Raw genomic sequence first — 22,633 nt, 5'->3', positions numbered from 1 at the left:
CTCCGAATCAATGGCAGGTATACGATGTCTGGCCCCTGCAGTCAAGGACAAGGTTGTGGGAGGGCATCGGCTCGGGACGGTGCTGAACAGGGCAGTGAATCAAAAAAAGAAAAAGAAAAAAACAGTCCTACAACCGCAAACATCCATCAACCCTGCAGATGTCATCTGACTATAACTTCATCACTTGATCTCTTTTTCTTTTTCCCTTGTTAGCTATTTATCGTCTCTCTTTATTTTGATATTTTGGTATTTTGTAAATACTTCATTGCTTTCAGACTTTCTCCTAAATTACTCCATCTTGTTTTCAAGGCCTTTTCCCTTATTTTGGATTCCTTCATCCTCTTCCTCTCTCTCTGTATTCTCTCGTGGCCTTGTCTGAGCTCCCCATCACATAACTCCATCCGTTTTCTCCGAGCTGATCTCCACCCTTAACTAATCTATTCTGAGTGACAGTCAGATAGTACAGGAGTGATGAGCAGCTATGGCGTGCGGGAGGAAGTGACACGGAGCGAGACAAAAAGAGGTGGCAGTGACAGGCGTGGCGTGGTGCGGCACACACACTGGAATTTGAGAGACAACGGGAGACAGTTTGATGAGAGAGGATGGGAAGACGAGGTAAGAGACGGAGACAGACCGAGGGAAGGACGAAGGGAAGGTAAAGAGGGGATGTGGTTTGAAGTGGCGGCGGAGGCGGCAGGTGGCTGAGATGAAGAGGGGGATTGAGGTTGGCTTTGGGGAAACTTAACATGTTCATCTGAGAGGAGAGGAGGTGGAAGATGAGAAGAAAGAAGAGGAGGAAAGAAGGACGTGGAACAAAAAGAAAAGAGACAGGTGCCAGGAGGAAAAGGAGAGGGGACAAATGCAAGAAGAGTGAGAGGATGGAAGTGGGAATTGATAGCGGGGAAAAAAGAGTCGAAGAAGGAGAAGAGAGAGAACGTCATGTGACGAAATGATCTCTCTTAAAGATCCTGCAAATACAGCCACCGGCTTTTAGATGCAATCAGGGCTGTCAGTCGATTAAAATATTTAATCGTGATTAATCGCAAATTAACCACACATTTTGTATCCGTTCAAAGTGTACCTTAGAGGGAGATATGTCAAGTATTTAATACTCCCATCAACATGGGAGTGGGCAAATAGGTTTGCTTTATGCAAATGTATGTTGTATATATTATTGGAAATCAATTAACAACACAAAACAATGACAAAAATTGTCCAGAAACCCTCACAGGTACTGCATTTAGCATAAAAAATATGCTCAAATCATAACATGGCAAACTGCAGCCCAGCAGGCAACAACAGCTGTCAGTGTGTCAGTGTGCTGACTTGACTATGACTTGCCCCAAACTGCATGTGATTATCATAAAGTGGGCATGTCTGTAAAGGGGAGACTCATGGGTACCCATAGAACCCATTTTCATTCACATATCTTGAGGTCAGAGGTCAAGGGCCCCCTTTGAAAATGGCCATGCCAGTTTTTCCTCGACAAAAATTAGCGTAAGTTTGGAGCGTTATTTAATCTCCTCCATGACAAGCTAGTATGACATGGTTGGTACCAATAGATTCCTCTGGTTTTCTAGGTTCATATGATGCCAGTATCTTCACTCTAGCTCTAAAACTGAGCCTGGTACAACCGAAAAATCGCAGTTGTGATTAAGAAATTAGAGGCGTTAAAAAGAATTTGCATTAACGCATTATCGTATTAACTTTGGCAGCCCTAGATGCAATACAAAATACATATTATGGATGTAAACAAACAGGAATACATTTTCCGGATATGAACAGCTTCAGAATTTCCCACCTCCCCCGCACTAACCTGTCAACATTGCAGCACTTCTTCTCAGAGTCATAACTCAGTCATATTAACACAGACATCACACATACACTGCTATATCATTTTACACCAGGGTCAGGATCTGTGATATCCATCGAGGATAAACGTCCATAAATCTGTTTAGAACAGGGGTCGGCAACCTTTTTGATATCAAGTGCCACGAGTAGGCTTCTAGCCAGAGACAGAGAAGGACAGGTCTTTGTGGGGTGGGTGGGGGAAAAAATAGTTTGATATTCAGACATTCAGCATGGTTCATGCTCAATAATTTATCATCAGTTTAAACCAGATTTGTTGGTCAGTGCAGCGTGAGACTTGACTGATGTTACACAGGTGTTACTTGAACCTCATGATCCGAACCTGAAGCACGGACATGGTGACTTGACAGACGGGAAACCAGGGTTCGAATTACAGGGGGATTCTGACCCCCTAATTAAGACTTGGACCCCCACAAAGAGGTAAAAACCACAGATCAGGGGGATCAAAAGATTTATATATCCTTCTTACCTGTAATCATAATTAAATATTACAACATCTTTCCCATATTCATGCCTAGAAGAATCTTGTAATACGATTTCAGGCACCCTACCATTTCTTAACCTTGACATTAGTTGAACGTCTCGTCTGCCTGCCTCACTCCCATCATTGCAGTGACTCGCGTCCTCATTGAAGTCTGTGCTCGCGTACGTCACGCAAGCCAATGCAGAGGCTCTAAGTTAGCTTGTGTTGCACAGGTAAAATAATAGAAATCTGCTCTAAATATAAAACAAAATAATTTAAAACAAGATATTAAAAGGATGTAAGTAGAGTGGATCTGTGTTTGAGCGAAATTGATGGTCTGCTGTTGTGTGTGTTTGAATTTGACTTGTTGGCAATTTTGCTGTAGAATACTTGGTCGGTGACCCCTGACTACAAAAGTAGTTGTGCTGTACGTTGCCAATGAGCTGGTGTAATGGATTGGATTTATCATCATCTACAGAGTGCAGACATTATGTTAAACAAGCAAGATACTGTAAGGGTTATAAGACTTCAGTTCACTGAAGCACACGCCTGTGCTGTACTAGGTTCCATTTACGGACAGTAAACCCCCCCGATTGTCATTGTATAATACGCACTCTGCGGGAAACTGACAAACTGAATTTAGGGACCGTCTCAAAAGTGATTGCAAAATAGAGCTAAGCGAGCTTTTCAGATTTGTGTAAAAAGCTTTCTTCATTTATAATTCAGACCAACTTAAGATTCAGCCTCCTCCCAATGTACAACCTCCAGTTATACTCTGTTCTCTTTCCATTATGCATTTCCACCCAGACAACTAACAACTACTCAGCCTTTAGTTCGACTGTTTCTTTTTCTGAGGGTGGAGTTCAAATATAAATTGTTTTATTTTGATACATTTAGGTACACTGAGTGTGTATTTGCATGTGTGTGTAGCTCCCTGAGTGGAGTGCATGTTTTCATTCATTTTTATGGGGCATTATTGTAGCAAAACTATTTGCAAATATGTGTGGAGAGTTGTGTAACTGTATCTCAATCCATCTGTGCGTAATCAGATTTGTAAATGTCTAAAAAAAAAAAATCTCCAAATCGGTATTCATATTTGCAAGTGTATTGAGAATTGTAAATGTGTAGACAAATCTGTAAATGCGTACATAAATGCGTCGCAGAGTTATAACTGATGACTTTGTTTCCAGCTTTTGGAGCAAAATACTTTTCAGCCAAAAATATCAATGAACGCATTTACAAATTTGTCTACACATTTACAGTTTTATGTGCACATTTACAGATTTCTCTACACATTTACAAATTTATGTACGCATTTACAAATTTGTCTACACGTTTACAAATCTGAATACAAATTTGGATATTTTTTCAACACATTTACAAATCTGACGACGCACACACAAATTCTGAATACACATTCGCAGATATACATTCACAAATCTCAGTACACATTTAGAGATTCTTTTTCACATTTACATATCTGATTACAAACACACAGATCGACATACAGTAAAATAACTCCCCCCACACATTTGCAAATGGTTTTGCTACAATAATGGCCCTATACATTTTTGAAATGTGCATGTGTGTGTAAAGTATTATGTAGGTGTATAATTCGGCAGCTAGACTTAAACATATGAGGACCGTGAATGGCTGTGGAAAACAAAGACAGAAAATGAAGTGGGACTTCTAAAAACTTCCAATGTAGGACTGCCACATCCAGAATATAAACCCTACCAGATATTTTTATGACATAAGCAGAAGATGCAGATTTAGGTTACAACCCTGATACTTGTATATGAAACTATTACTGCATGAGAACGAGAGCAAAAAAGACCACGACAGAAACAGAGAGTGGAAAATGTGCTATTAGCCAAGCAGAGAGAGAGAGAGAAATGATTTAAGACAGATCTCCCATTCAATCTGTACTCTCTGCCCTCCATCTCTCCCCCAGGACTCCTCCTCTCCATCCATCTCGTCCCTCTTTCCTTCCCGTCTTGATTTCCAGCCAACACCCTTCGCTCCCACGTCTCACTGCCACTCCCGAGCACTGACAGGCAGCGTCCTGCCTTCCTGATGGCGGTAAACCAGTCTTTACTCCCCACAACTTTTATTTCTATCTCTAAATTAATGACCTGCTTTCCATCAGAGGAAATGCGCTGAGGACACTTTAATGCCAGACTTCAGGAAGGAGGAGGATTAGCTGATTTGTGGCACATCACAGAACTGTAGTGTGAAGTCATGGAAGTGTGTTTGTGTGTGTGTGTGTGTGTGTGTGTGTGTATGTGTGTATGTGTGTGTGTGTGTCGGCATGCGTTTTGTAAGTGTGCGTGTGTGTTTCTTGACATAACTCCTGATGCACTCTGCCAAAGATTTTAAGCGAATTTAGGCCGAGAGGGTTGGACGGAGTACAAACAGCGAGCGAAGATGAGCTGGGGGTACTTGCAGCAAAAACAACAACTAAAAAAAAAAAAGAGAGAGACAGTGTGGCTCAAATGCACGAGAGTCTGTGGAGAGTGTATGAAAAGATAAAAAAGAGAGGGTGTCAGGAAAATGAAAGAAAAGCGTTTAAGCTTTTATGTAGGAAAGAAAAAGTTTGAAAAATGAATATTTAAGATGAGTATAATGTTAGCCACTTAAAAACAGAATGAAATATTAAGCATGCGTTTCCTCTTGCTGTTTTCTTTTTTCTTTTCTGATGAGGTTCTACGGTGAGACCCAACGGCATTACTTCTTCTTCTGCGTCCTCAAAATCTAGTTCACATTCAACATTATGCCGAGATTATTCCTAACATTTTGCTTCTCCATCTCTCTCTTCAGTCGATTTCCTGGGAATTTTCCAGGGCCTTGACTGAAGACTATTCCCTCTCTTTCTCTCCAGGTCTAATATGTCACTTTCCCTTGAGATTGCCTTCCTTTTCCCCCTCCTACCTGTCTGCACTCCCTTCATATCTGTATCTCTCCCCCACTCCCTCCCACTATCCCTCTGTCAGTTCCTATTCCAGTCGCTTTCCCCATGTTTCTTAATCCCCCCCTCCCTTCTCCTGCGATAATTCCTCTCCTCCTTTCCCTCCCTTTCTCCTCTTTGTCAAGCCCTCTCCTTGGCAGCCGCTCCGCTGTCCTCTCATCCCCTCCCCTCCCTCTCTTCCTGCCTCCCTCTTCCTCTCTGTTTATCCTCCTTCCTCCTCTTTCTCTCCCTCAATCCATCCATCCATCCCTCTATTTCCCTAAATCAGCCCTTATAGACTGCAGCATCACACATGTTCCAGTTGTGCTTCCCACAAAGACGGGGGATTGTGCAGAGGTATTAGCACAGTAATTACGCACATGTAGGCACCATGCACCACCACGCGCAAAACTGAAAAGGTTAGAGGGACAGCAGGTAAACAGAGATGAATGGATTAAAAAAAGACAGGAATGGAGGGAACATGAAGGGAAAAAGTGTGTTTGGGAGCCAAAAAAAGAGAAAAAACGTGGGACAAAACTGTGAGAGTGTCAGTGACACATAATGAGAGACAGAGGAGGAGAGTGAAAGGGAGAGTCAGCAGGCGAGAGCAGCTCTCATTTACGCACAAAAGACATAAGTGTGTGTGTGTGTGTGTGTGTGTGTGTGTGTGTGTGTGAGAGAGAGAGAGGAAGGGGAGGAGTGAGCGAGAGAGAGAGAGGGAGGAGTGAGTTGGAGAGGGAGGAGTGAGAGAAAGAGAGAGAGAGAGTGTGTACATTGTCATCCAGTCCTGGCAGAGAACAGCAGCAGTAGCAGCAGCGAGAGCGAAGCCAGCGGATGGGATACAGACTGCACTGAGCAGACCGAGGCATCGAGGACATAAGGGAATACACACTGATGAAGAAGCAACAACAAAGGGAGAGGATGGAATAAAAGAGAGAGAGAGAGAAAAAAAGCATTTTACTGCTTCTCCTTTCTCGTCTGTTTGGAGCATCCCACAAGCAGAGCACCAGTGAAAACACATACATATGATATATATATAAAATTCCTATACATATATATCAAATTATGCCTGTTTTCAAAGAAGCTGCAGCCGGACAAGGACTGAATTGAAAAATCCATTGCAAAAATTAAAAAAAATGGGAGATAATGTGCAGCCTAAAAACTGTTGCATATTAATGCTTTGAGATTTTTTTGTCCATTTTTTGAGGGGAAAAAAAAAAAGACAAAAAAATACATTGATGCAAATGGAAAAATTTGGAAAAAGAGAGTTGTTGAGCAACAAAGAGCTGCTGCTGCAAACAGTCCTGTATTATTTCCAAGGGGGCTTCTTTTGAAAACAGGATCATTTTTTTTCTGATCATTGCCACACGGCTGTTTTGGCTGTCGCATCTCCACTTTGTCTCTGTCGTCCAAATGGGCTAAGGGGAAGCGTTATTCCGGTGCGACACTGAAAAGTGCAGAGGGCAGTCCACGGGCTCTCTGACCCCACGCTGATATTTCCTCAGCGACGACAAAAGCCCGAGGCTGAGAGGAAAGGGTGAGGTAAGTTGTGGAGGGAGAGAAAGAATCAAAAAATTATCAAAGAGAGGATAGCGATTATGATCAGAGTGTAAACAAAGAGACATAATCAAAAAAAAAAACAACTGAGCCATCAATGATCCGTTATGTGGGACGCTCCGCTCTGGTCAAGTAATTCCAGCATCACTTTTTACAGCTTCTCCTGAGTCGCGGATGCAGCAACGCTAAGATCAGTATCACAACATCAGCGCCCCCCCCTTCCCCTCCCACCTCTCTCTTCTCCTCCTCGCCCCCCTTAGTCGTAGCACTTGTAGGGCAGAACTGAGCAGGCTGACAGACAGAGCACCCAGCTGGTGTCCTGGGTCGGGTAGAGACCCTGGGATCCGCGGATAGGAGGGGGGTTCCAGAGGAGCAGCAGCAACAGGAGCCCCGCACACAGCGAGAACAAAAAAAGCCATTGGACTCCTTGTGTGTCGCTTAAAAGCTACAGACTCTCACTGACAGTCACCAGGGGGATTTGAGCTCTTTGTGAATGTGTGTGTGAGTGTGTGTGTGTGTGTGTGTGTGTGTGTGTGAGAGAGAGAGAAAACACGCCTCAGGTGCAAGAGGACTGTAATCATCAAAGGATTTCAGCTTGACGAGAGTCCTGGAGTAATATTTTAATAGAATATTGCACAGCTGTTATTACCTGTTGGGTCTTTGGCTGCAAAACAGGAAGGATATACCTACACAATCTTTCCAAAATAAAAGCTTAATATCACTCCTAAAAGACTGGATCTCAAGGAGGGAGTTCACCAAAGTGGACCAAGGTGGCAGTGAGAAAGAAGATGCCCACCACAAGAATAAAAAGAACTCTTTTGAACAGTGACACTGAGAGCAGGAGGATGATAGATGCGAGTTAAGCTCTGAGAGGGAGAAGTGGAGGAGACAAGACAACTCCAGAGGAAAAAACCACTGCACTCTGGTCCAGTTTTTTCCAGGACATCAGAACTGATTTGACTCCAGCGTTAAGAGTTGTTATCCGCTCAGGAATACGGATGGGAAAAGCCTTTCATGTGGGAGCCCGTGACTATCTGCGAGTTTGAGAGGAATCTGCCTTCTTTTTCCCTGCGAGCGCCGTCAGGAACCGAGAGTTCTCACTTTTTCACGGATTATTCATCCACTCAGCAGGGGAGCTTATTGCAGGAAACGCCAGAGGCAAGTTCTTTCGTAGGTAACACGCCCTCCTAAACTAGAGCCCCTCCAAGCCACCGGATTTGGATTTGTCTTACACCGCCTCTGCTGTCTGCTGACGACATATGGCTTTGTGAATGGTGACATTTCCTGAATTTTGGAATTATCTCTCTGCTGATAAACACACACCTACACACATACAGTAAACCGCCAGGGACTGTGACGTGTCACAAGGAACTCATTCACTCCTGTTGAGATGTGAGATTGATTTCTTTCACTCACTTGTTCTTCAGCCCCTTGACGACAATTGAGCCTCCTGCAATTTTTGCGCAGTAATAACTCCCACGACGCTAATTGAATGCTCTTTATTTTTCTTCCAGGCATGCGTAAAGGCTAACCCCCTCCTATTTATCAAAACTGTCATTCAGTGACTAGAATTTAAAGCTCTGGACAGAAACTTAACTTTCCATTTCTTTGTCGTTTTTGAACCTAGGAGCTTTACTATCATTAAAACTTACACATCAGCACCGAGCCACCACAAGATACTGTCCAAGATGGCCACCTCTGTGCATCCGGTCTTGTTAAGCCTCTCCCTGGCCATCATCCTGGGTTTGACTTCTCTGGGTGGACTGAACTCGTGGCCTTCAGGTCAGGCTTCGGCCCAGGTCACCGCCAACAACGAGACAACGGAGCCTTCTATGATACCAGAGGCCGCGTTGGCAACGCCCACACCAGAGTCGGAGGACAAAACGGCTCCATCCAACGGCAACCGTTGTTGGGGTTACTATGATGTCATGGGCCAGTGGGACCCGCCTTTCAACTGTAACGCAGGTATTTACCTGTTCTGTTGCGGCTCCTGCTTCTACCGCTTCTGCTGCCAGTTCAAAATCCACAGTTTGGACCAGACTTCCTGTTCCAACTATGACACCCCCGTATGGGCGAACACCGGTAAGCCGGCGGATCCTGTCACGGAGGTCCAAGAGGAGCCGGACAAGGATCGGACCCACATGATCGTGTATATTATCTGTGGAGTGGTGGCCATCATGGTGTTGGTCGGGATTTTCACCAAGCTCGGGCTGGAGAAGAGTCAGGGAGGACAGACTGACATGACCAACTCCAGGTAAGAACTGAGAAAGATGGATGGAATGATGGATGGATGATGTTGGGCACAGAAGGGGAGTGATGATTAATGGGTAGATGATAGATATGATGATGATTAGCAGTGAAATAGATGATAATGAGGCTAATGATGTTGCCAACAGTCATTATGATATTGATGCATTTAGTTTCATAAGATTATCTTGAATTGCTGAGTGGCTGGCTGGGAAAAAGAGTCCTTGTTGCCAATTAGTTCATTTGAAAATATGAAGCTTTCTATTCCAGTTAATTTCTAAATGTTTATATTTATTCGATACATATATATATATATATATATATATTCATTTTACATTTTCTAGAATCAAATTTTTTTAGAACAATACATTGCTTTTTCTATTAATAATTTCCGGTTATCTTGGGCGCCCATGGTCTGAGTTAAGGGCCCATTCACTTGTCCCATAGACATTGTTTACGTGACTCACAGTTGGAGTTCTTCTACAGCTATCATCAATCATCAGTACAAAATATAGGAAAAAGTGTTTCTTTAATTAAAAAGTTCAGGGTAGAAGTTAACTACAACTTCCAAAGTGTATTGCGGCAATACCCAGAGCTAAAAATTCTGTTACCTGTGCCGCTAATGGCGGATGAAAGCGAAAGACTATAGTGTTGAGAAAACTGAGAATACAGTCTGCAGGTTTTATGAATAACCTTTAGGATTCTGGGTAAATTTGGGATGAATTCATAAACCATGTTTTTCTCACAAATTCAACAACCAAGTGTTTTTGATTTCGCTACCGCTCTGACTCGCGCCTCTGACTGTCTTCTTCTCCATGGCAACGGAGGCCAAGGCTCATGGGTATCATCATGGGCAAAATGATGGACGAAACACAAGTTAATTTAAAACTGTAATCAATTACTTATGGAAAAAGTAATAACATTCCTTTAGTAATTATTCAAGTAATCAGTTACATTACTTGTTACATTACTCTTGTTACTCCGAAGCCTCCATACCCAGGGGTCATAATGGAAAAATACAGAATGAGACATTGTGGTTTACCTAACAGCCAGCCTACGTTTTGGAAGCATTTACTGACCCGCAGCTATCTTAACATTAGCCACGCAGACTGCACGCAACACTGCAGAAATCTTGTCCTCGCAATGAAGCTGCAGGGTCCACACATCCTCCAACACTGAAAAGAACAAGCTTATTTTTAGATTTACTATTAGCTAACGTTAGGAGGTAAATACGTCAACTTTGGGAGGAGGCGCACAACAGGCTAACGTCGTCCCAGGCGGCAACCCTCCGGGTCTGAAAAGTGAAGCCAATGCGGAAGTGCCTTAAACTTGCACTCTTTCTAACAGCCAGCAGGGGGCGACTCCTCTGGTTGCAAAAAGAAGTCTGATTGTATGGAAGTCTATGAGAAAATGAGCCTACTTCTCACTTGATTTATTACCTCAGTAAACATGAGTTTATGGTCTCAATCGCTAGTTTCAAGTCTTCTTCAATACAGCATGATGTTCATTTAGTAAATTATGGTCCCATTTAGAGTCAAATAGACCAGGTTGCTACCATGGCGTTGTCCGGTCTGGGAGTTGTTTGTGTTGTCGTCTTACAACTTTAACTCTTTAACAGTGTGTTTTTAGTTCATGAAAGTTAATTGTAACATTTTGGTTGCCTAAAAAATGTCTTAGTCAGCATTCGGTTGTACTTGGCTCCACCCTCTCACTGTGTCACTTCTGGTTGCAAAAACCCAAGATACAACGGCCAAAATGCCAAACTAGAGGCTTCAAAATGGCAGTTCACAAACCAACGGGTGTCGTCACAGTGACTACGTCCACTTCTTATACTGTCTATACTGTGCAGTCTACGCGTCCTCAGTCCTCCCCACACCTCCAGCCCCAGCGCTAAGCTAACGCATCCCACAGCAGTTTTCTCCACTGAATGCAGAGACCAAACTGATATCGACTTCTCCATTAAACTCCCAGTAAGACAATGAACAAGCCGACCCCCAAATTTTCAAAGTAATTGAGCGTGTCTGGGATTAGTAACCGTTATATAACTGGTAAATTTCTTACAATGCTCGAAGTTACTGAGTAAAGCATTGCTGCCCAAAAAAAACAATTAAAAAATAATAAATCTGGTCCGTATGCTCGGTTGTGTAGCACAGTAGTGTCGATGCATGCACATGTTCGTGTGTAAATTCCTGCATGTGTGAATGGACTTGTTGTGTGCGTATTTCTGCATATGTGTGAGAAGGTCACCAGCTGGGTAATGAATCAAGTGACTGAATCACAGAGAGGCGATAATGGGTGTGATCGTCTGTCTGCAACCATGAGGGAACAACGGACATGGTGATAGAGAAGAAGAGACAGAGAGAGAGAGAGAGAGAGAGAGAGAGAGAGCGAGAGAGAGAGAGAGAGAGAGAGAGGAGCGGCTGGAGGTCAGGCAACAGGATGGAGGATAGTAAGGGAGGAGTTTGGGGGGAATTACAGTGCCGTTGTGTTGTGTTTTCTCTGTATCAGTGTAGCCGTTTCACATTGATGGGTGATTGATTGCTGTGACACAGCTATGACTGTGGCAATGTGCGGCCTCCAGTGAACAATGAGAAGAGAGAGGGTGGTTTTTTGGAAGGTTGGAATATTGAGCGGATCCGACTGGAGTGCAGCCAACGGCTAATTCTAGTGCAGAGAACGTGTGTGTGTGTGTGTGTGTGTGTGTGTGAGGGGGAAAGAGAGAGGAAGACAGTGTGTGTGTGTGCTGGGTGTGACCGGTCCAGCCTACCGGGGGTTAAGAGTCGGGCCACGGGGGCTCCTTTTAAAATCCTGTCATTACCGGATCTCCTCTCAACCTTCCAGGGGAGGATGAGAAGAGGTGGATAGCTGTGGACATCAGCACTCATTAGTGTTACACTGCACTGAGCCACCCATAACACAATGAAAGCTGGCAGCTCTTGGCACATTTTCTCCCCTGAATCAAACAATTATGTTGTGAGGCTTTATACTTGAATCAAGGGATTGTTTTGGGAGATGTTTCCGACATCCGGTTTGGCCGTGTTCACCGCATGCGGGTCACGCTGTCAAAAAATATTCAGAATTTGTCTTGAAGTGTCTCAGAAGTGACACGTGTATGCTTTCCAATCAGCAGGACAGATGTTGGCAAGCGTCCGTCCTGCTGAAGCATCCCAGAGCAAGGCACTGAAACTCTGCTTGTTTTGACCATTTACTTTAACCTTCCCTGGATGGAAACTGTTTTATTCCTCAATGGAAATTAACAAGATAGGTTATTGAAATTATTATTACCAGTCCTGTTTAAAATCAAGTCGTGAGTTATAGAGCAATCACGCGGAGGACAATTTTTATTAGAGCGATCAATCAATACATTTGTCACTAATGTTATTTCGGTTTGCAAATCATAAATGACCTACCCAAGTCATCTGATTGGCTGAAATTGTAACACACTGTTATTCTCTGAAGAGATCAAAACTCCAGCAACACAGCTGCAGTCGTCAGGGTCATCATAAAACATATTACAAAGAACAGTTAAATAAGATGGGTATGAAGCAAAACATTTTTAAAAGGTTTAAAAAAATAAATAAAAGACAACCAATCATACATATACATATCAGCCAACGGGGAACCCACACATGGAGGGGCTGGGTATGTGATCATGTGACTTCAGGCCAATCACATTCCCAAACTAGCAGAGGAGCAAAGGGAGTTTAACTTGCACGGCAGCTGGATTCTTGCGATATCACGAGATATCGTGGGATCCTGAGATCACATGAAAATCCATGTCGTCATGCTTCAAGTAATGTGTTCGAACTACAGTCGCTTGAAACCATCAGCGTTGTGTAAGGAACTACCGGCAGCTACAGGCGTGGTTTAGGTGTGTGGAACGACAGGGGGAAGCAACTTTTGGTTCTAAACAACAACGGCGGCTCCCGAAGAGGTTAGCGTAGATGCTCGTAGTATTTCTTCGTTGATAGAAGAGCAAAGAACGGCACTGAAGGATTTTCTAGATGGGATCATTTTTTTTCGTTCTTCTCCTGACTGGCTTCGGCAAGAGTTTGATTGACAGATGGTTCATCCAATAACCTGCCTGGTATTTTTTGAAAGTGCCTGCCCTTTTCCAAACAGTTTCCAATAATAACGGCTTCTCAGATGGTTCTCTGTAACAAACCATCTGGAGCGTCAGGTTAAAAGGGAGTGCCCAATAATGGACATGGGTAACACCATATTTGGTCCATAAACAGAAGAAGGGCTTTTTTTTGTTTGCTTTTTATGTTTTTCTCAAATGAAATTGTTCTTTGAGGAATAATAATTTCTCTAAAAAATATAATCTATTTGCTTGCATTTAATCTTTTCCTTTGCTTAAAATGTCCCATTGCACACTCAGAATTGAGGCACAAATACTGTATATTATCGATAGCAGCTGGGGGTTGATGGTAAACAAAGTGCGTGACTTTGAAAATGGAGACGGCAGCTCTTGTCCTGTCTGGTACCAATAATCTGCACTGGTGTCTTTCTACCATGATGGAGATGTTTTCATAACCGCAGTCAGTTGTATTTGTCTAAAACCAGACCTTCTACTACTTCTACTACAGCTTTGAGGTACTTCTACTACTACTTGAGTATTTATTTTTTATGCTACTAAGATCAGAATTTCAACCTACAATCGTCTTTTAAAGTGTGATACATTGTAATAAAGTGAAGCCCTCAACAGTATATAAACTAGTTAAAATGAGCTCCACCTTGACCGGCTAAAACATTAAAATGCTGTTTGCACAATATGCATCAGTGATAATGATCCAATAGTATAATATGCCATTCCTACAGGGGTCATTCTGCTGCATTATACTTTTAATACCTACAGATAAAGGTTTTGTTCTTGTACTTATGAATGCAGGACTTGTAAACGAGTAGTTTTACATTATATTACGGCTGATTTTAGATAAAGGATCTAATATGTCTTGTACCATTTTGGCCTGAGGACTTGTTGCCTATAAGACTAAATGGTTTTAAACTTTGTTTCAAAGAGTTTTTGTGCTTTCCAAAGTGCCCTTCTGCCTACCTTTGCAATACTTCATATTTAGCAATAATACAAAAGAGGCACAGGTACTGTGACAAAAGCTGAATCAATGCGAATGTGCCCTTTTTTCTCCTACCACCATGATTTAGTCCCAAGGAAGTGTCTCTTAACTCATAGGAGAGGACGGTAAAAAAGGTCAGTGACAAACCATAAAGCAAATGAGAGTGTGAGAAATAAAGAGAGAGACAGAACGGAGGGACGGGAGAAGGCTATGTTGGGGAAACAAAGACGATGACGTGACAGAGCAGACCGCTGTGGTGATGTGATAAAGGAGCCTGTTAAAGGACAGTCCGCTGGAGCATGAGGAAAGGGAGGGATAGAGTGAGGAAGGGAGAAAGTTCCACAAGAGAGAAGGAGGTGCTGATGAGTGAAGGGCTTAGCTGTTGTAATTCTGCTGATTTGCCATTGAGAGCTGTGGATGACTGGTTAGCTCTGTGGCCAGGCTGCATGCATAATGATTGTGGAGTCTTTCAAAACTTGCTTAAAAGACATTTTCACTCTCGTTGTTTTAACACCTTTGGACTATACTATCTTCTTTAAGGATGGAACTGGGATGGTCTTGTTTAAGATGCTGTGGTGTCGGGGTTCATTCTTATTAAAAAAAGCTTATTTCAAGGTACTTGGAAGGGTTTTCTGACCAGTTTTCAGAGGAGTTTGGTAACCACCATGTGTCCTGTGGGTCTGGAGAAAAGTGAGATATTGTGGGATTATTGTGTGAGTGATACTCGCATCCGGTAGAATCAGAGTGAGAAATATGTTTTCATGACTGATAAATGGACAGATGAGGTCTAAAGAAAAGGCAAATACTGTAGTTGTTGATTTTATCCATTAAACAGTAACACAGTATTTGCTCCTTTTGTCTGCCGAGAATAACAAAATAGTCTCAGCAGAGTGTCCTTGACAGTAAGTGTGTGTTCGGACTGAACATGCAGTTTAGAGGCAGCACTTTGCCAACAAAGTCAGTGAAAAGATTTAAGGGGAAGTAAACAGAGTTAAAAATGTTTCAAATTATGAAAAATGTATGAAATGTATGATAAAATATTCACCGGGGCCAATCACAATTATATTACGCTGCTGTACTAAGCTACGCTTTCTGTACCCCTCCAACACAACAAACTCTTTCTGTAATGTCAGACACTTCTAATAACAATCACAGGGCAAAAACAAGCATTTTTAATGGACGGTGCCAGCTCGTCCCAATAGGATTACGTTGCAGCCTGTTTAGCAGCTGGCGTCTACTGCGTGCTCCCTCAATACCGGACCAATTTCAGAAATTGACGCTATTAAGCTGGGCATAAACTGTACGATTTTAGAAATATTGATGCGTACTTCCTTCTCCTACTGTACGAGTAGATTGTTTGCAATGTAAAGCCAAAGATTTATTTGCTCACACTGTACGTGTTAAATAGAAAAAAAACAAAAAAAACACAGTCCCTGAGGGCTGTTCTGGCTGTTGACAGTTGTCAATAAAGATTGGTTTTAAAGGTTAAAGTTAGTTTGCTAGAAGAGGTCTGTACGGGTCACAATAAGACTAACAAGGCAGAAACGTGCTGCCTTGATCATCTGTGCCATCCTGTCTGCTGAAACATCTAAAAAAAGAGGCAGCGGCGTAACGTTACATGGACTCACAGGTGGCTAGGAAGACGTGGACAGCATGGCTTGTCCATTTTGCAGAGAGAATTGGAGGTAAGCTAGCTACGTTTTACTAGCTATATCTATTGTAGCCTACAGTGTTGTCTTGATAGCTACGCTCTGATTAATGTAAAAAGAGGAGAAAAAAGGCACTGACATTGGGGAATCGGCTCGTGGCTCTGTGTCAACTCTGCGAGAGCCTGCGGACGGCCGACCAAAATTTCCGACATGTCAGAAATTTGTGCGACGGCCGGTCGGGAGGAGTTAATCGGCTCCCGCTGTACACTGCATGGCAAACGACGCCCGACGAAATTCCGTCCGCCTCAAAATTAGGGCCAGAAAGGGGCTAAAATTTGACAGTGTATGCTCAGCTTTAGTCAGTTAGACACAAAAACATGGGAAAATAGGGTCCATGTTGAAAAATACCAAAGTTACCCTTTAATTTCATGAGCATAGCCTACTGAGACAAACAGAAAAGGAGATGGTGTGGAAGAAAATACCATAAAGAATAGAAACTGTTGTAAGTTGTTGGGGAATAAAAGAACCACCAATTGCCTAAATTGATTGCCTAAAATGTAAATGTCCAAAAAAATCCATTGATTTTGAGACCCCAATTATGAGATGAAGTCCTGATTTTGGATAGTGTCTGAGTTTTTGTGAGGCTGGATGAGCCCCGGTGAAATAGTTCATCACATTTTAAAATTCATTCTCAACCTGCATACATTTGACAGCGAGACACTTTCACCCAGCGGTGAGCGAGAAAGTTCAGTGGGTTGTGTGTGTAAACATGCGTGGTTGTGTACGTGTGCGTGTGTGTGCACACGTGTGTGTTTGTGCCCCGTGTGTGTGTGCACTCAACGAATAAATCCAGCCACAAAGCCGTTAAGGTGGTAATGCGCTGAAACCCGGGGTCAGGCAATCACAACAGGCAGCGATGCAATGATGTATAGTCCACAACACACGTGCACACATGTGCACACACACACAACCTCTCATTATAACTGTACTGTGTGTCCCCTCCTCCTCCTCCTCCTCCATTGCACTGCTCCTCACCTCCCAAGCGGCTGTTTGTGTTTTTGTTTTCCCTCTCCGTCTGTCTGTTGCTGCGTCTGTTGTGGGGAAAACTGCTGCAAAGCAAAATTAAAAATGAATCATATCCTTTGATACTTGATTCAGCTGAGGGAATTAATATGCCATATCAGGTTTTTATTTTATTTTTTTTAAATCAACGACAGCTCAGCTCATCGTGTTATGGATTGCAGCTTCACTGAAGGTGAAGAGGGGATAAATGGAGGAAAAGGGACACACACAAGGGCCTTTCAAGTGCTTGTAAAGAGGTTCATATTACCACATATGTTTAAAGCTGACATTTTGCATCACTGAGGCAAACCTGTAGAAATCATCATAGCTAACATGTCAACAAGGGGCTAAAGAAGCACAGAGCAGCAATGTCCTGTCCATGCACACTGTGGCTGTAATAATCAGTGCAGTTAAGGTGTTATGTATATTTGTCACATCAACCTTTATAAAATCAAACGTTTGTTACTGCATAACTCAACTGAATAACTCAAGCACTTCAAAGACAATAAAACAACAGCCAACAGCATAAATTACCTAAATGCCAGTGTTAGCAGATTAAGCATCAAACAAGCACAGGAAAAATAAACAGGTAGAGGAAAACAAGTTTGGAATGAAAATCTGTACAAACTCAATTAAACAATGAATACTATTTAATATATTACACACAGACAAGTCCAACCACCACATAATATATATATAGGCAGTGGTGGAAGAAGTATTCAGATCCTTTCCTTAAAGCTGAAGTAGGTAGAAATGGAGCAAATATGATTAAATAAAGTTATTTTTATAAAACGGTCACTATATCCTGACAGTAGTGCATGAGACAGGTTATCTGAAAAAAAAATCATGTGCCTCTGTGTCCTCCGGTGCTCCTAATGGCACCGTTGACCGGAGTTGCGATCAAACGGTCAAAACTAGGCAGCCATGTTGAGAACAGTTGAGGAAATACCAAGCACCGCCCACCAGACGGAGCACACTTTCTCATTTTACAGCTAAACAGTACACTACATGATGTTTCTGAAAACATTTGAGGAGAGAAATATAGGCATTACAGTAACAGAATATTGCTTCATATTTGATCAGCGCTGCCTATAGTTTGACCGTTAGATCAGAGTTTGTGAGTTATTGATAGCTGCCTCGGTTTAATGAACAGCCAATAGGAACGCTCTCTTTCTGAAATGACCTTTGATTGGCCAAAGTCTCCCATCACGGGCTAGAATTTCTAAAGCCTGAAAGCAGAGCCATGAGGAGGTGCAGAAGTCTGGTTATCTTTCAGAACACTTGAATTACAATATGCTGAAAGGTTATTATGGATTTGTTGCCCAATGATGCCCGAAACATTCTGCCTACTGCAGGTGTAAGTACAGTACTTACTTACTTTTTAAGTACAGACTTTAAAATGTTCTTAGTTGCATTCCTTCCCTGTGTATACTGTGGGGCATCCTGTCATCATGGTGGTGTCTGGCTCTCATTTTAATACAAACTAAATAATTTACTAGCATAACATTGCAAAAAAGTATTTTTTTAAAACTAGAGGGAACTCTGATAAGCTCACATGACTAATCCTGTAATTAACACTGCTCTTGTGTTATGTAAAGACAAGCGCTGACAAGGAGAAATTAATAAGTATTGTATTTGTTACCTTCATCAGTGACCTTGTTAACATGACTGATCATGTTTAGAGTATCACAGCGATTATGGCGAGACATTACGCAGCTCAATCGCCCTTTGTGCTTTTGTTTGGTGGAACAAGTGACCACTCGATACCTAAATCTGTAAATGTAGAAGAATTCATCCTGACAGACACACACACACACACACACACACAAAGAGACACTTACTCCCTTTAATAGCATTGTACCACTTATCCTAAGTTATTCCACTGAAGAGCCGTGTGTTCAAGGGCACGGGCGATTGAATGACCCACAGGGGGATCCAAGCAACCGTTTCCATCGGCCATTCTATTCCTCTACTGTATTGTGTTTCATCAACAGAGCTTTCCATTTCCTTTATTGTTCAGCCGCAGCGGCGCTTTCCATCATCGCCTGTGACAAGTGTTTAGAGCCAGGAGATAACACATGTGCAACGCGGCTCCGCTTTCATGAAACGGTTACAGCCGTGGCTAGACGAATTATAGCGAGGCGCGCGGTCCAAATTAAGTTTATGTGTCGAGGCCTGTGGGGTTGGTATAAACTGATGATGTGCAGGTTAGTTGCTTTTTCATTTAGACCAAACGTTTTCAGGTAACCGCTGGCAAAAAAAAAAATCAATTAAAACACAAAACAATTACATAAAACAGATCAAACAATTCTTCAAATTGACTTTACAAAGAAACTCATGGTTGATGTAAAACGTCTCTTTGGGCTTCAGTGCTGATTTCACCTCTATTGTTGGAGCTTTTTGCTGTTCTCACCTTGCGTTAATAAGAGCGGTGAGGCTTGTTAAGCTCACGTCTTCCTCCTCCATGCTTAATCTGGACCCAAAATAAACTCTTTGATGCTGCTGCGGCATAAAACACAGATGTTTGACCCTACCAAACTGCACTCAACTAAATGAGGAATTATCGTTTCTGCCTTTTATTAGCATCTGTGCACATTTAGGGAAGAATAGTGAATATTTTTAATAGTCCTGTATCAGTTGTTACCCTGCACTATATTCATTTTTAACAGTTCTCTTTATCTATCTATCTATCTTCAAACCTGGGCCTTTTTTCTGTTGTGTTAAACATTTTATTACTGACTTTACTTTATGCTTCACTTTGCCAGTTATCTCTGCTTTTTCAAAACACACTCCAAGGCCAAAGTGATGTTTGGCTGTTGGACTGTAAAAGTGATTAAAAACACATATTTTCAGCACTAAAACACACTTTGCTCTTTGCTGACTGCTGGCTTCCATGCACCAGCCTGAAGTAGTCTTTTCACGGATTTTACTTGTTGGAACTCCTACACCTAAGTAAAGGGTTTTATTAAACCAGCACTGTGGAGGTAAACAGCTCAGAGAGGTGTGTTTTATCCATCCGACCAAACTACTTTGTTTAATCCAAGCGATGCATTTCTGGTCCAACCACTGTGTTGCTATTCAGGGTATTCAGACAAGTTGCACTGACAGAACTATGATCGGTTGGTAGTTGTTGTCTTGACCTACAGATCTTGTTCACATATGACTAATCAATATACAGTTCACGCAAGAAAGAAATTATAAATGCTAATGATCAGACAAAATCTAATTCATGGGACATATCGTGCTCATTTTCAGGTTCCTCCCTGTACTTCATTATTGCTTCGTTATTGAGTATTGCGATAAGATATATTGCGATTTATTACCTTTTTTTTAACTGCAAATTATGTAGTTTGTCAACATCTATAATAAGATACAGTTTCCCTCTGTTTATCTCAGTTTTATTCACATATCTTGAGGTCAGAGGTCAAGGGATCCCTTTGAAAATGACCATGGCAGTTTTTCCTCGCAAAACATTTAGCTTAAGTATGGAGCATTATTTAGCATTCTTCCCGACAAGATAACATTACATGGTTGGTACCAATGGATTCCTTAGGTTTTTCTAGTTTAATATGATACCAGTATCTTCGCTCTAGCTTTAAAACTTAACCCTCTGAAAGACAGAATAGTGAACGGATTGTTAAGAGGTTAATAATTTATATAATAAAAGATCGATACTTGATGTTTTTGTATCAATATAATATTGTCACGCAAAATATCGCAATACTATGCTGTATTGTTTTTTTTTTCCCCCACCCCTACTTTATACTCTACTACATTCCAGATGTAAAATTGTACTTTTTACACTGCATTTATCTGAAAGCTACTTTACAGATAAAGATTTTTGCTTGCAGTCATATGATTAGCTTTCAGAGTGTGATGAATACTTGTAGATTAAATCACCCAACAGTATGTGACATGGTTATAATTAGCTTTCAGCTTGACCAGTTACAACATTTCCTGTAATAATAATCCAATTAAACCTCTGACAGGATGCTAATACTTGTGTACTTAATTCAAAGTGGAGGTATTGCTACTTTTGCTTATTTCAAAGATCTCAATCCAGATCTCCTCCACCACACATGTTGTATTTCTGTGTCCATAGACAGAGGCGTGTCTTTTCTCACATGCATGTCCGATAGAGGCAGCTGTATCAGTAGTGTTATGATTGTAACTCACCACCACACCTCAGTGCAGCAGAGCTCAGAGAGACAGATTGCTGCAGAGCCCTGAAGTTCCTCAGCTCAACTGTTGCTGCAGTGGCTCCACAGCACTTTGTCCTGCTCCTGTACAATTGTTCCATTTCTTTCTCTTTTCTCCTTCCTCCGGTCTCCCAATCTCAAACACTGTATCCTATTATTTCTCCTCCTGTTGCTTCACCTCATCTTCTCCTTTTCTCTCATGTATAAAACATGTGGCAGCCATCAGGCTGATAAGTGTGCATGGCAGATGGTCAGATTTAAAACCAAAGTGACAGGAGGTTTTGCATTTTCATACATTATGATCCCCGTGTGCACATTATGCATAGTATTAAAGCAAAAAAAAGGACATAAAAAAGTACATTACAAATTGTGGAGGCAGGGCGAGTTTATTTCTATAGCACCTTATGACAGCAAGGCAATTCATAGTGCTTCACGTAAGACATAAAGGCATTGAGAAAAGATATAAAAGTACAACAAAACAGCATCAAAATACTCCTACTTTTACAGAATGTATGCACTTTATCGTAAGAGTTGTGAATTGCTCTCAGTTAAGCACATTGCATTTTGAAAGCTGAGTAACAGTTAGTCCTATCCCACTAGTAGTTGCGTGTATAATGAAGATATAAACCAACGGTTTGAGAAGATGAAGAAGAAGATGCTAATGACTGTCTATAGCATTTCCAGTTTATTGTGTTTCTTTGTTTTTGAATGTCAAAAATGTATTGAATTTAGGGCTGCAACTAACGATTATTATCATCTACGATCACAGTATGTTCTCAATTAATCCATCATTTGTTTCGTCTATAAAATATCAGAAAATGGTGAAAAATGTCGATCAGTGTTTCCCAAAGCCCAAAGATGATGCCCTCAAATGTCTTGTTTTGTCCACAACTCAAAGCTATTCAGTTTACCGTCAGAGAGGAGTAAAGAAACCAGAACATATTCACATTTAAGAAGCTGCAATCAGAGAATTTTGACATTTTTTTCTTAAAAATGTACTCTAATCGATTATCAAAATAGTTGGCGATAATTTTAAAAGTTGACTTATTGATTTATCGATTAATTTATTAATGGTTGTAGCTCTAATTGAATTGAGCAATTGGCAGGTTTTATAGATAATGATGAGGAACACTTAAGTAATTCATACTACAGGTCTAGCAAAGTGTTGTTTTCACAGCTCAAAGTAGAGCATATTTTTGCCCACTAAAAGCACAACAGATTCTTTATCCTTTCCCACATCTTCCTTTTCTTCCCATCTACTCACATTAAAGAGGACCTATTATGCTCATTTTTGGGTGCATACTTGTATTTTGAGTTTCTGCTAGAACTTGTTTACATGCTTTAATGTTCAAAAGACACTTTATTTTTTTTCATACCTGCTGTGCTGCAGCACCACTTTTCACCCTCTGTCTGAAACGCTCTGTTTGAGCTCCTGCCAAACCCACCCCCCTTTCCCGAAAAGCGCCTAGTCTGCTCTGATTGGTCAGCTGGCCCACTCTGTTGTGATTGGTCAACCGAACCAAACTCTTCGGACTCCGCTCTAACTAGCTCTGTTTGAGGGCTTG

At 41.7% G+C, this 22,633-nt stretch overlaps 1 protein-coding gene across 5 annotated transcripts in view; it reads left to right on the top strand.

Annotated features, from left to right (window-relative positions):
• LOC141780182 (protein shisa-9) overlaps positions 1 to 22,633 on the top strand; it is a 167,182-nt gene that overhangs the window by 30,507 nt on the left and 114,042 nt on the right. For 3 of the 5 annotated variants that reach the window (XM_074655302.1, XM_074655301.1, XM_074655298.1), the window contains exon 3: positions 8,464 to 9,090. In XM_074655302.1, coding sequence (XP_074511403.1) covers positions 8,464 to 9,090 — 627 coding nt within the window. Of the gene's footprint in view, positions 1 to 6,001; positions 8,229 to 8,463; positions 9,091 to 22,633 lie in introns of those variants that run through there. The other 2 variants (XM_074655299.1, XM_074655300.1) reach the window with 2 other exon arrangements.

Source organism: Sebastes fasciatus, chromosome 13, assembly GCF_043250625.1.
Source record: "Sebastes fasciatus isolate fSebFas1 chromosome 13, fSebFas1.pri, whole genome shotgun sequence".
In the NCBI taxonomy this organism is placed as follows: domain Eukaryota; kingdom Metazoa; phylum Chordata; class Actinopteri; order Perciformes; family Sebastidae; genus Sebastes; species Sebastes fasciatus.
The sequence above is the reverse complement of the archived record's forward strand: the minus strand, read 5'-3'. Positions and strand labels throughout refer to the sequence as shown.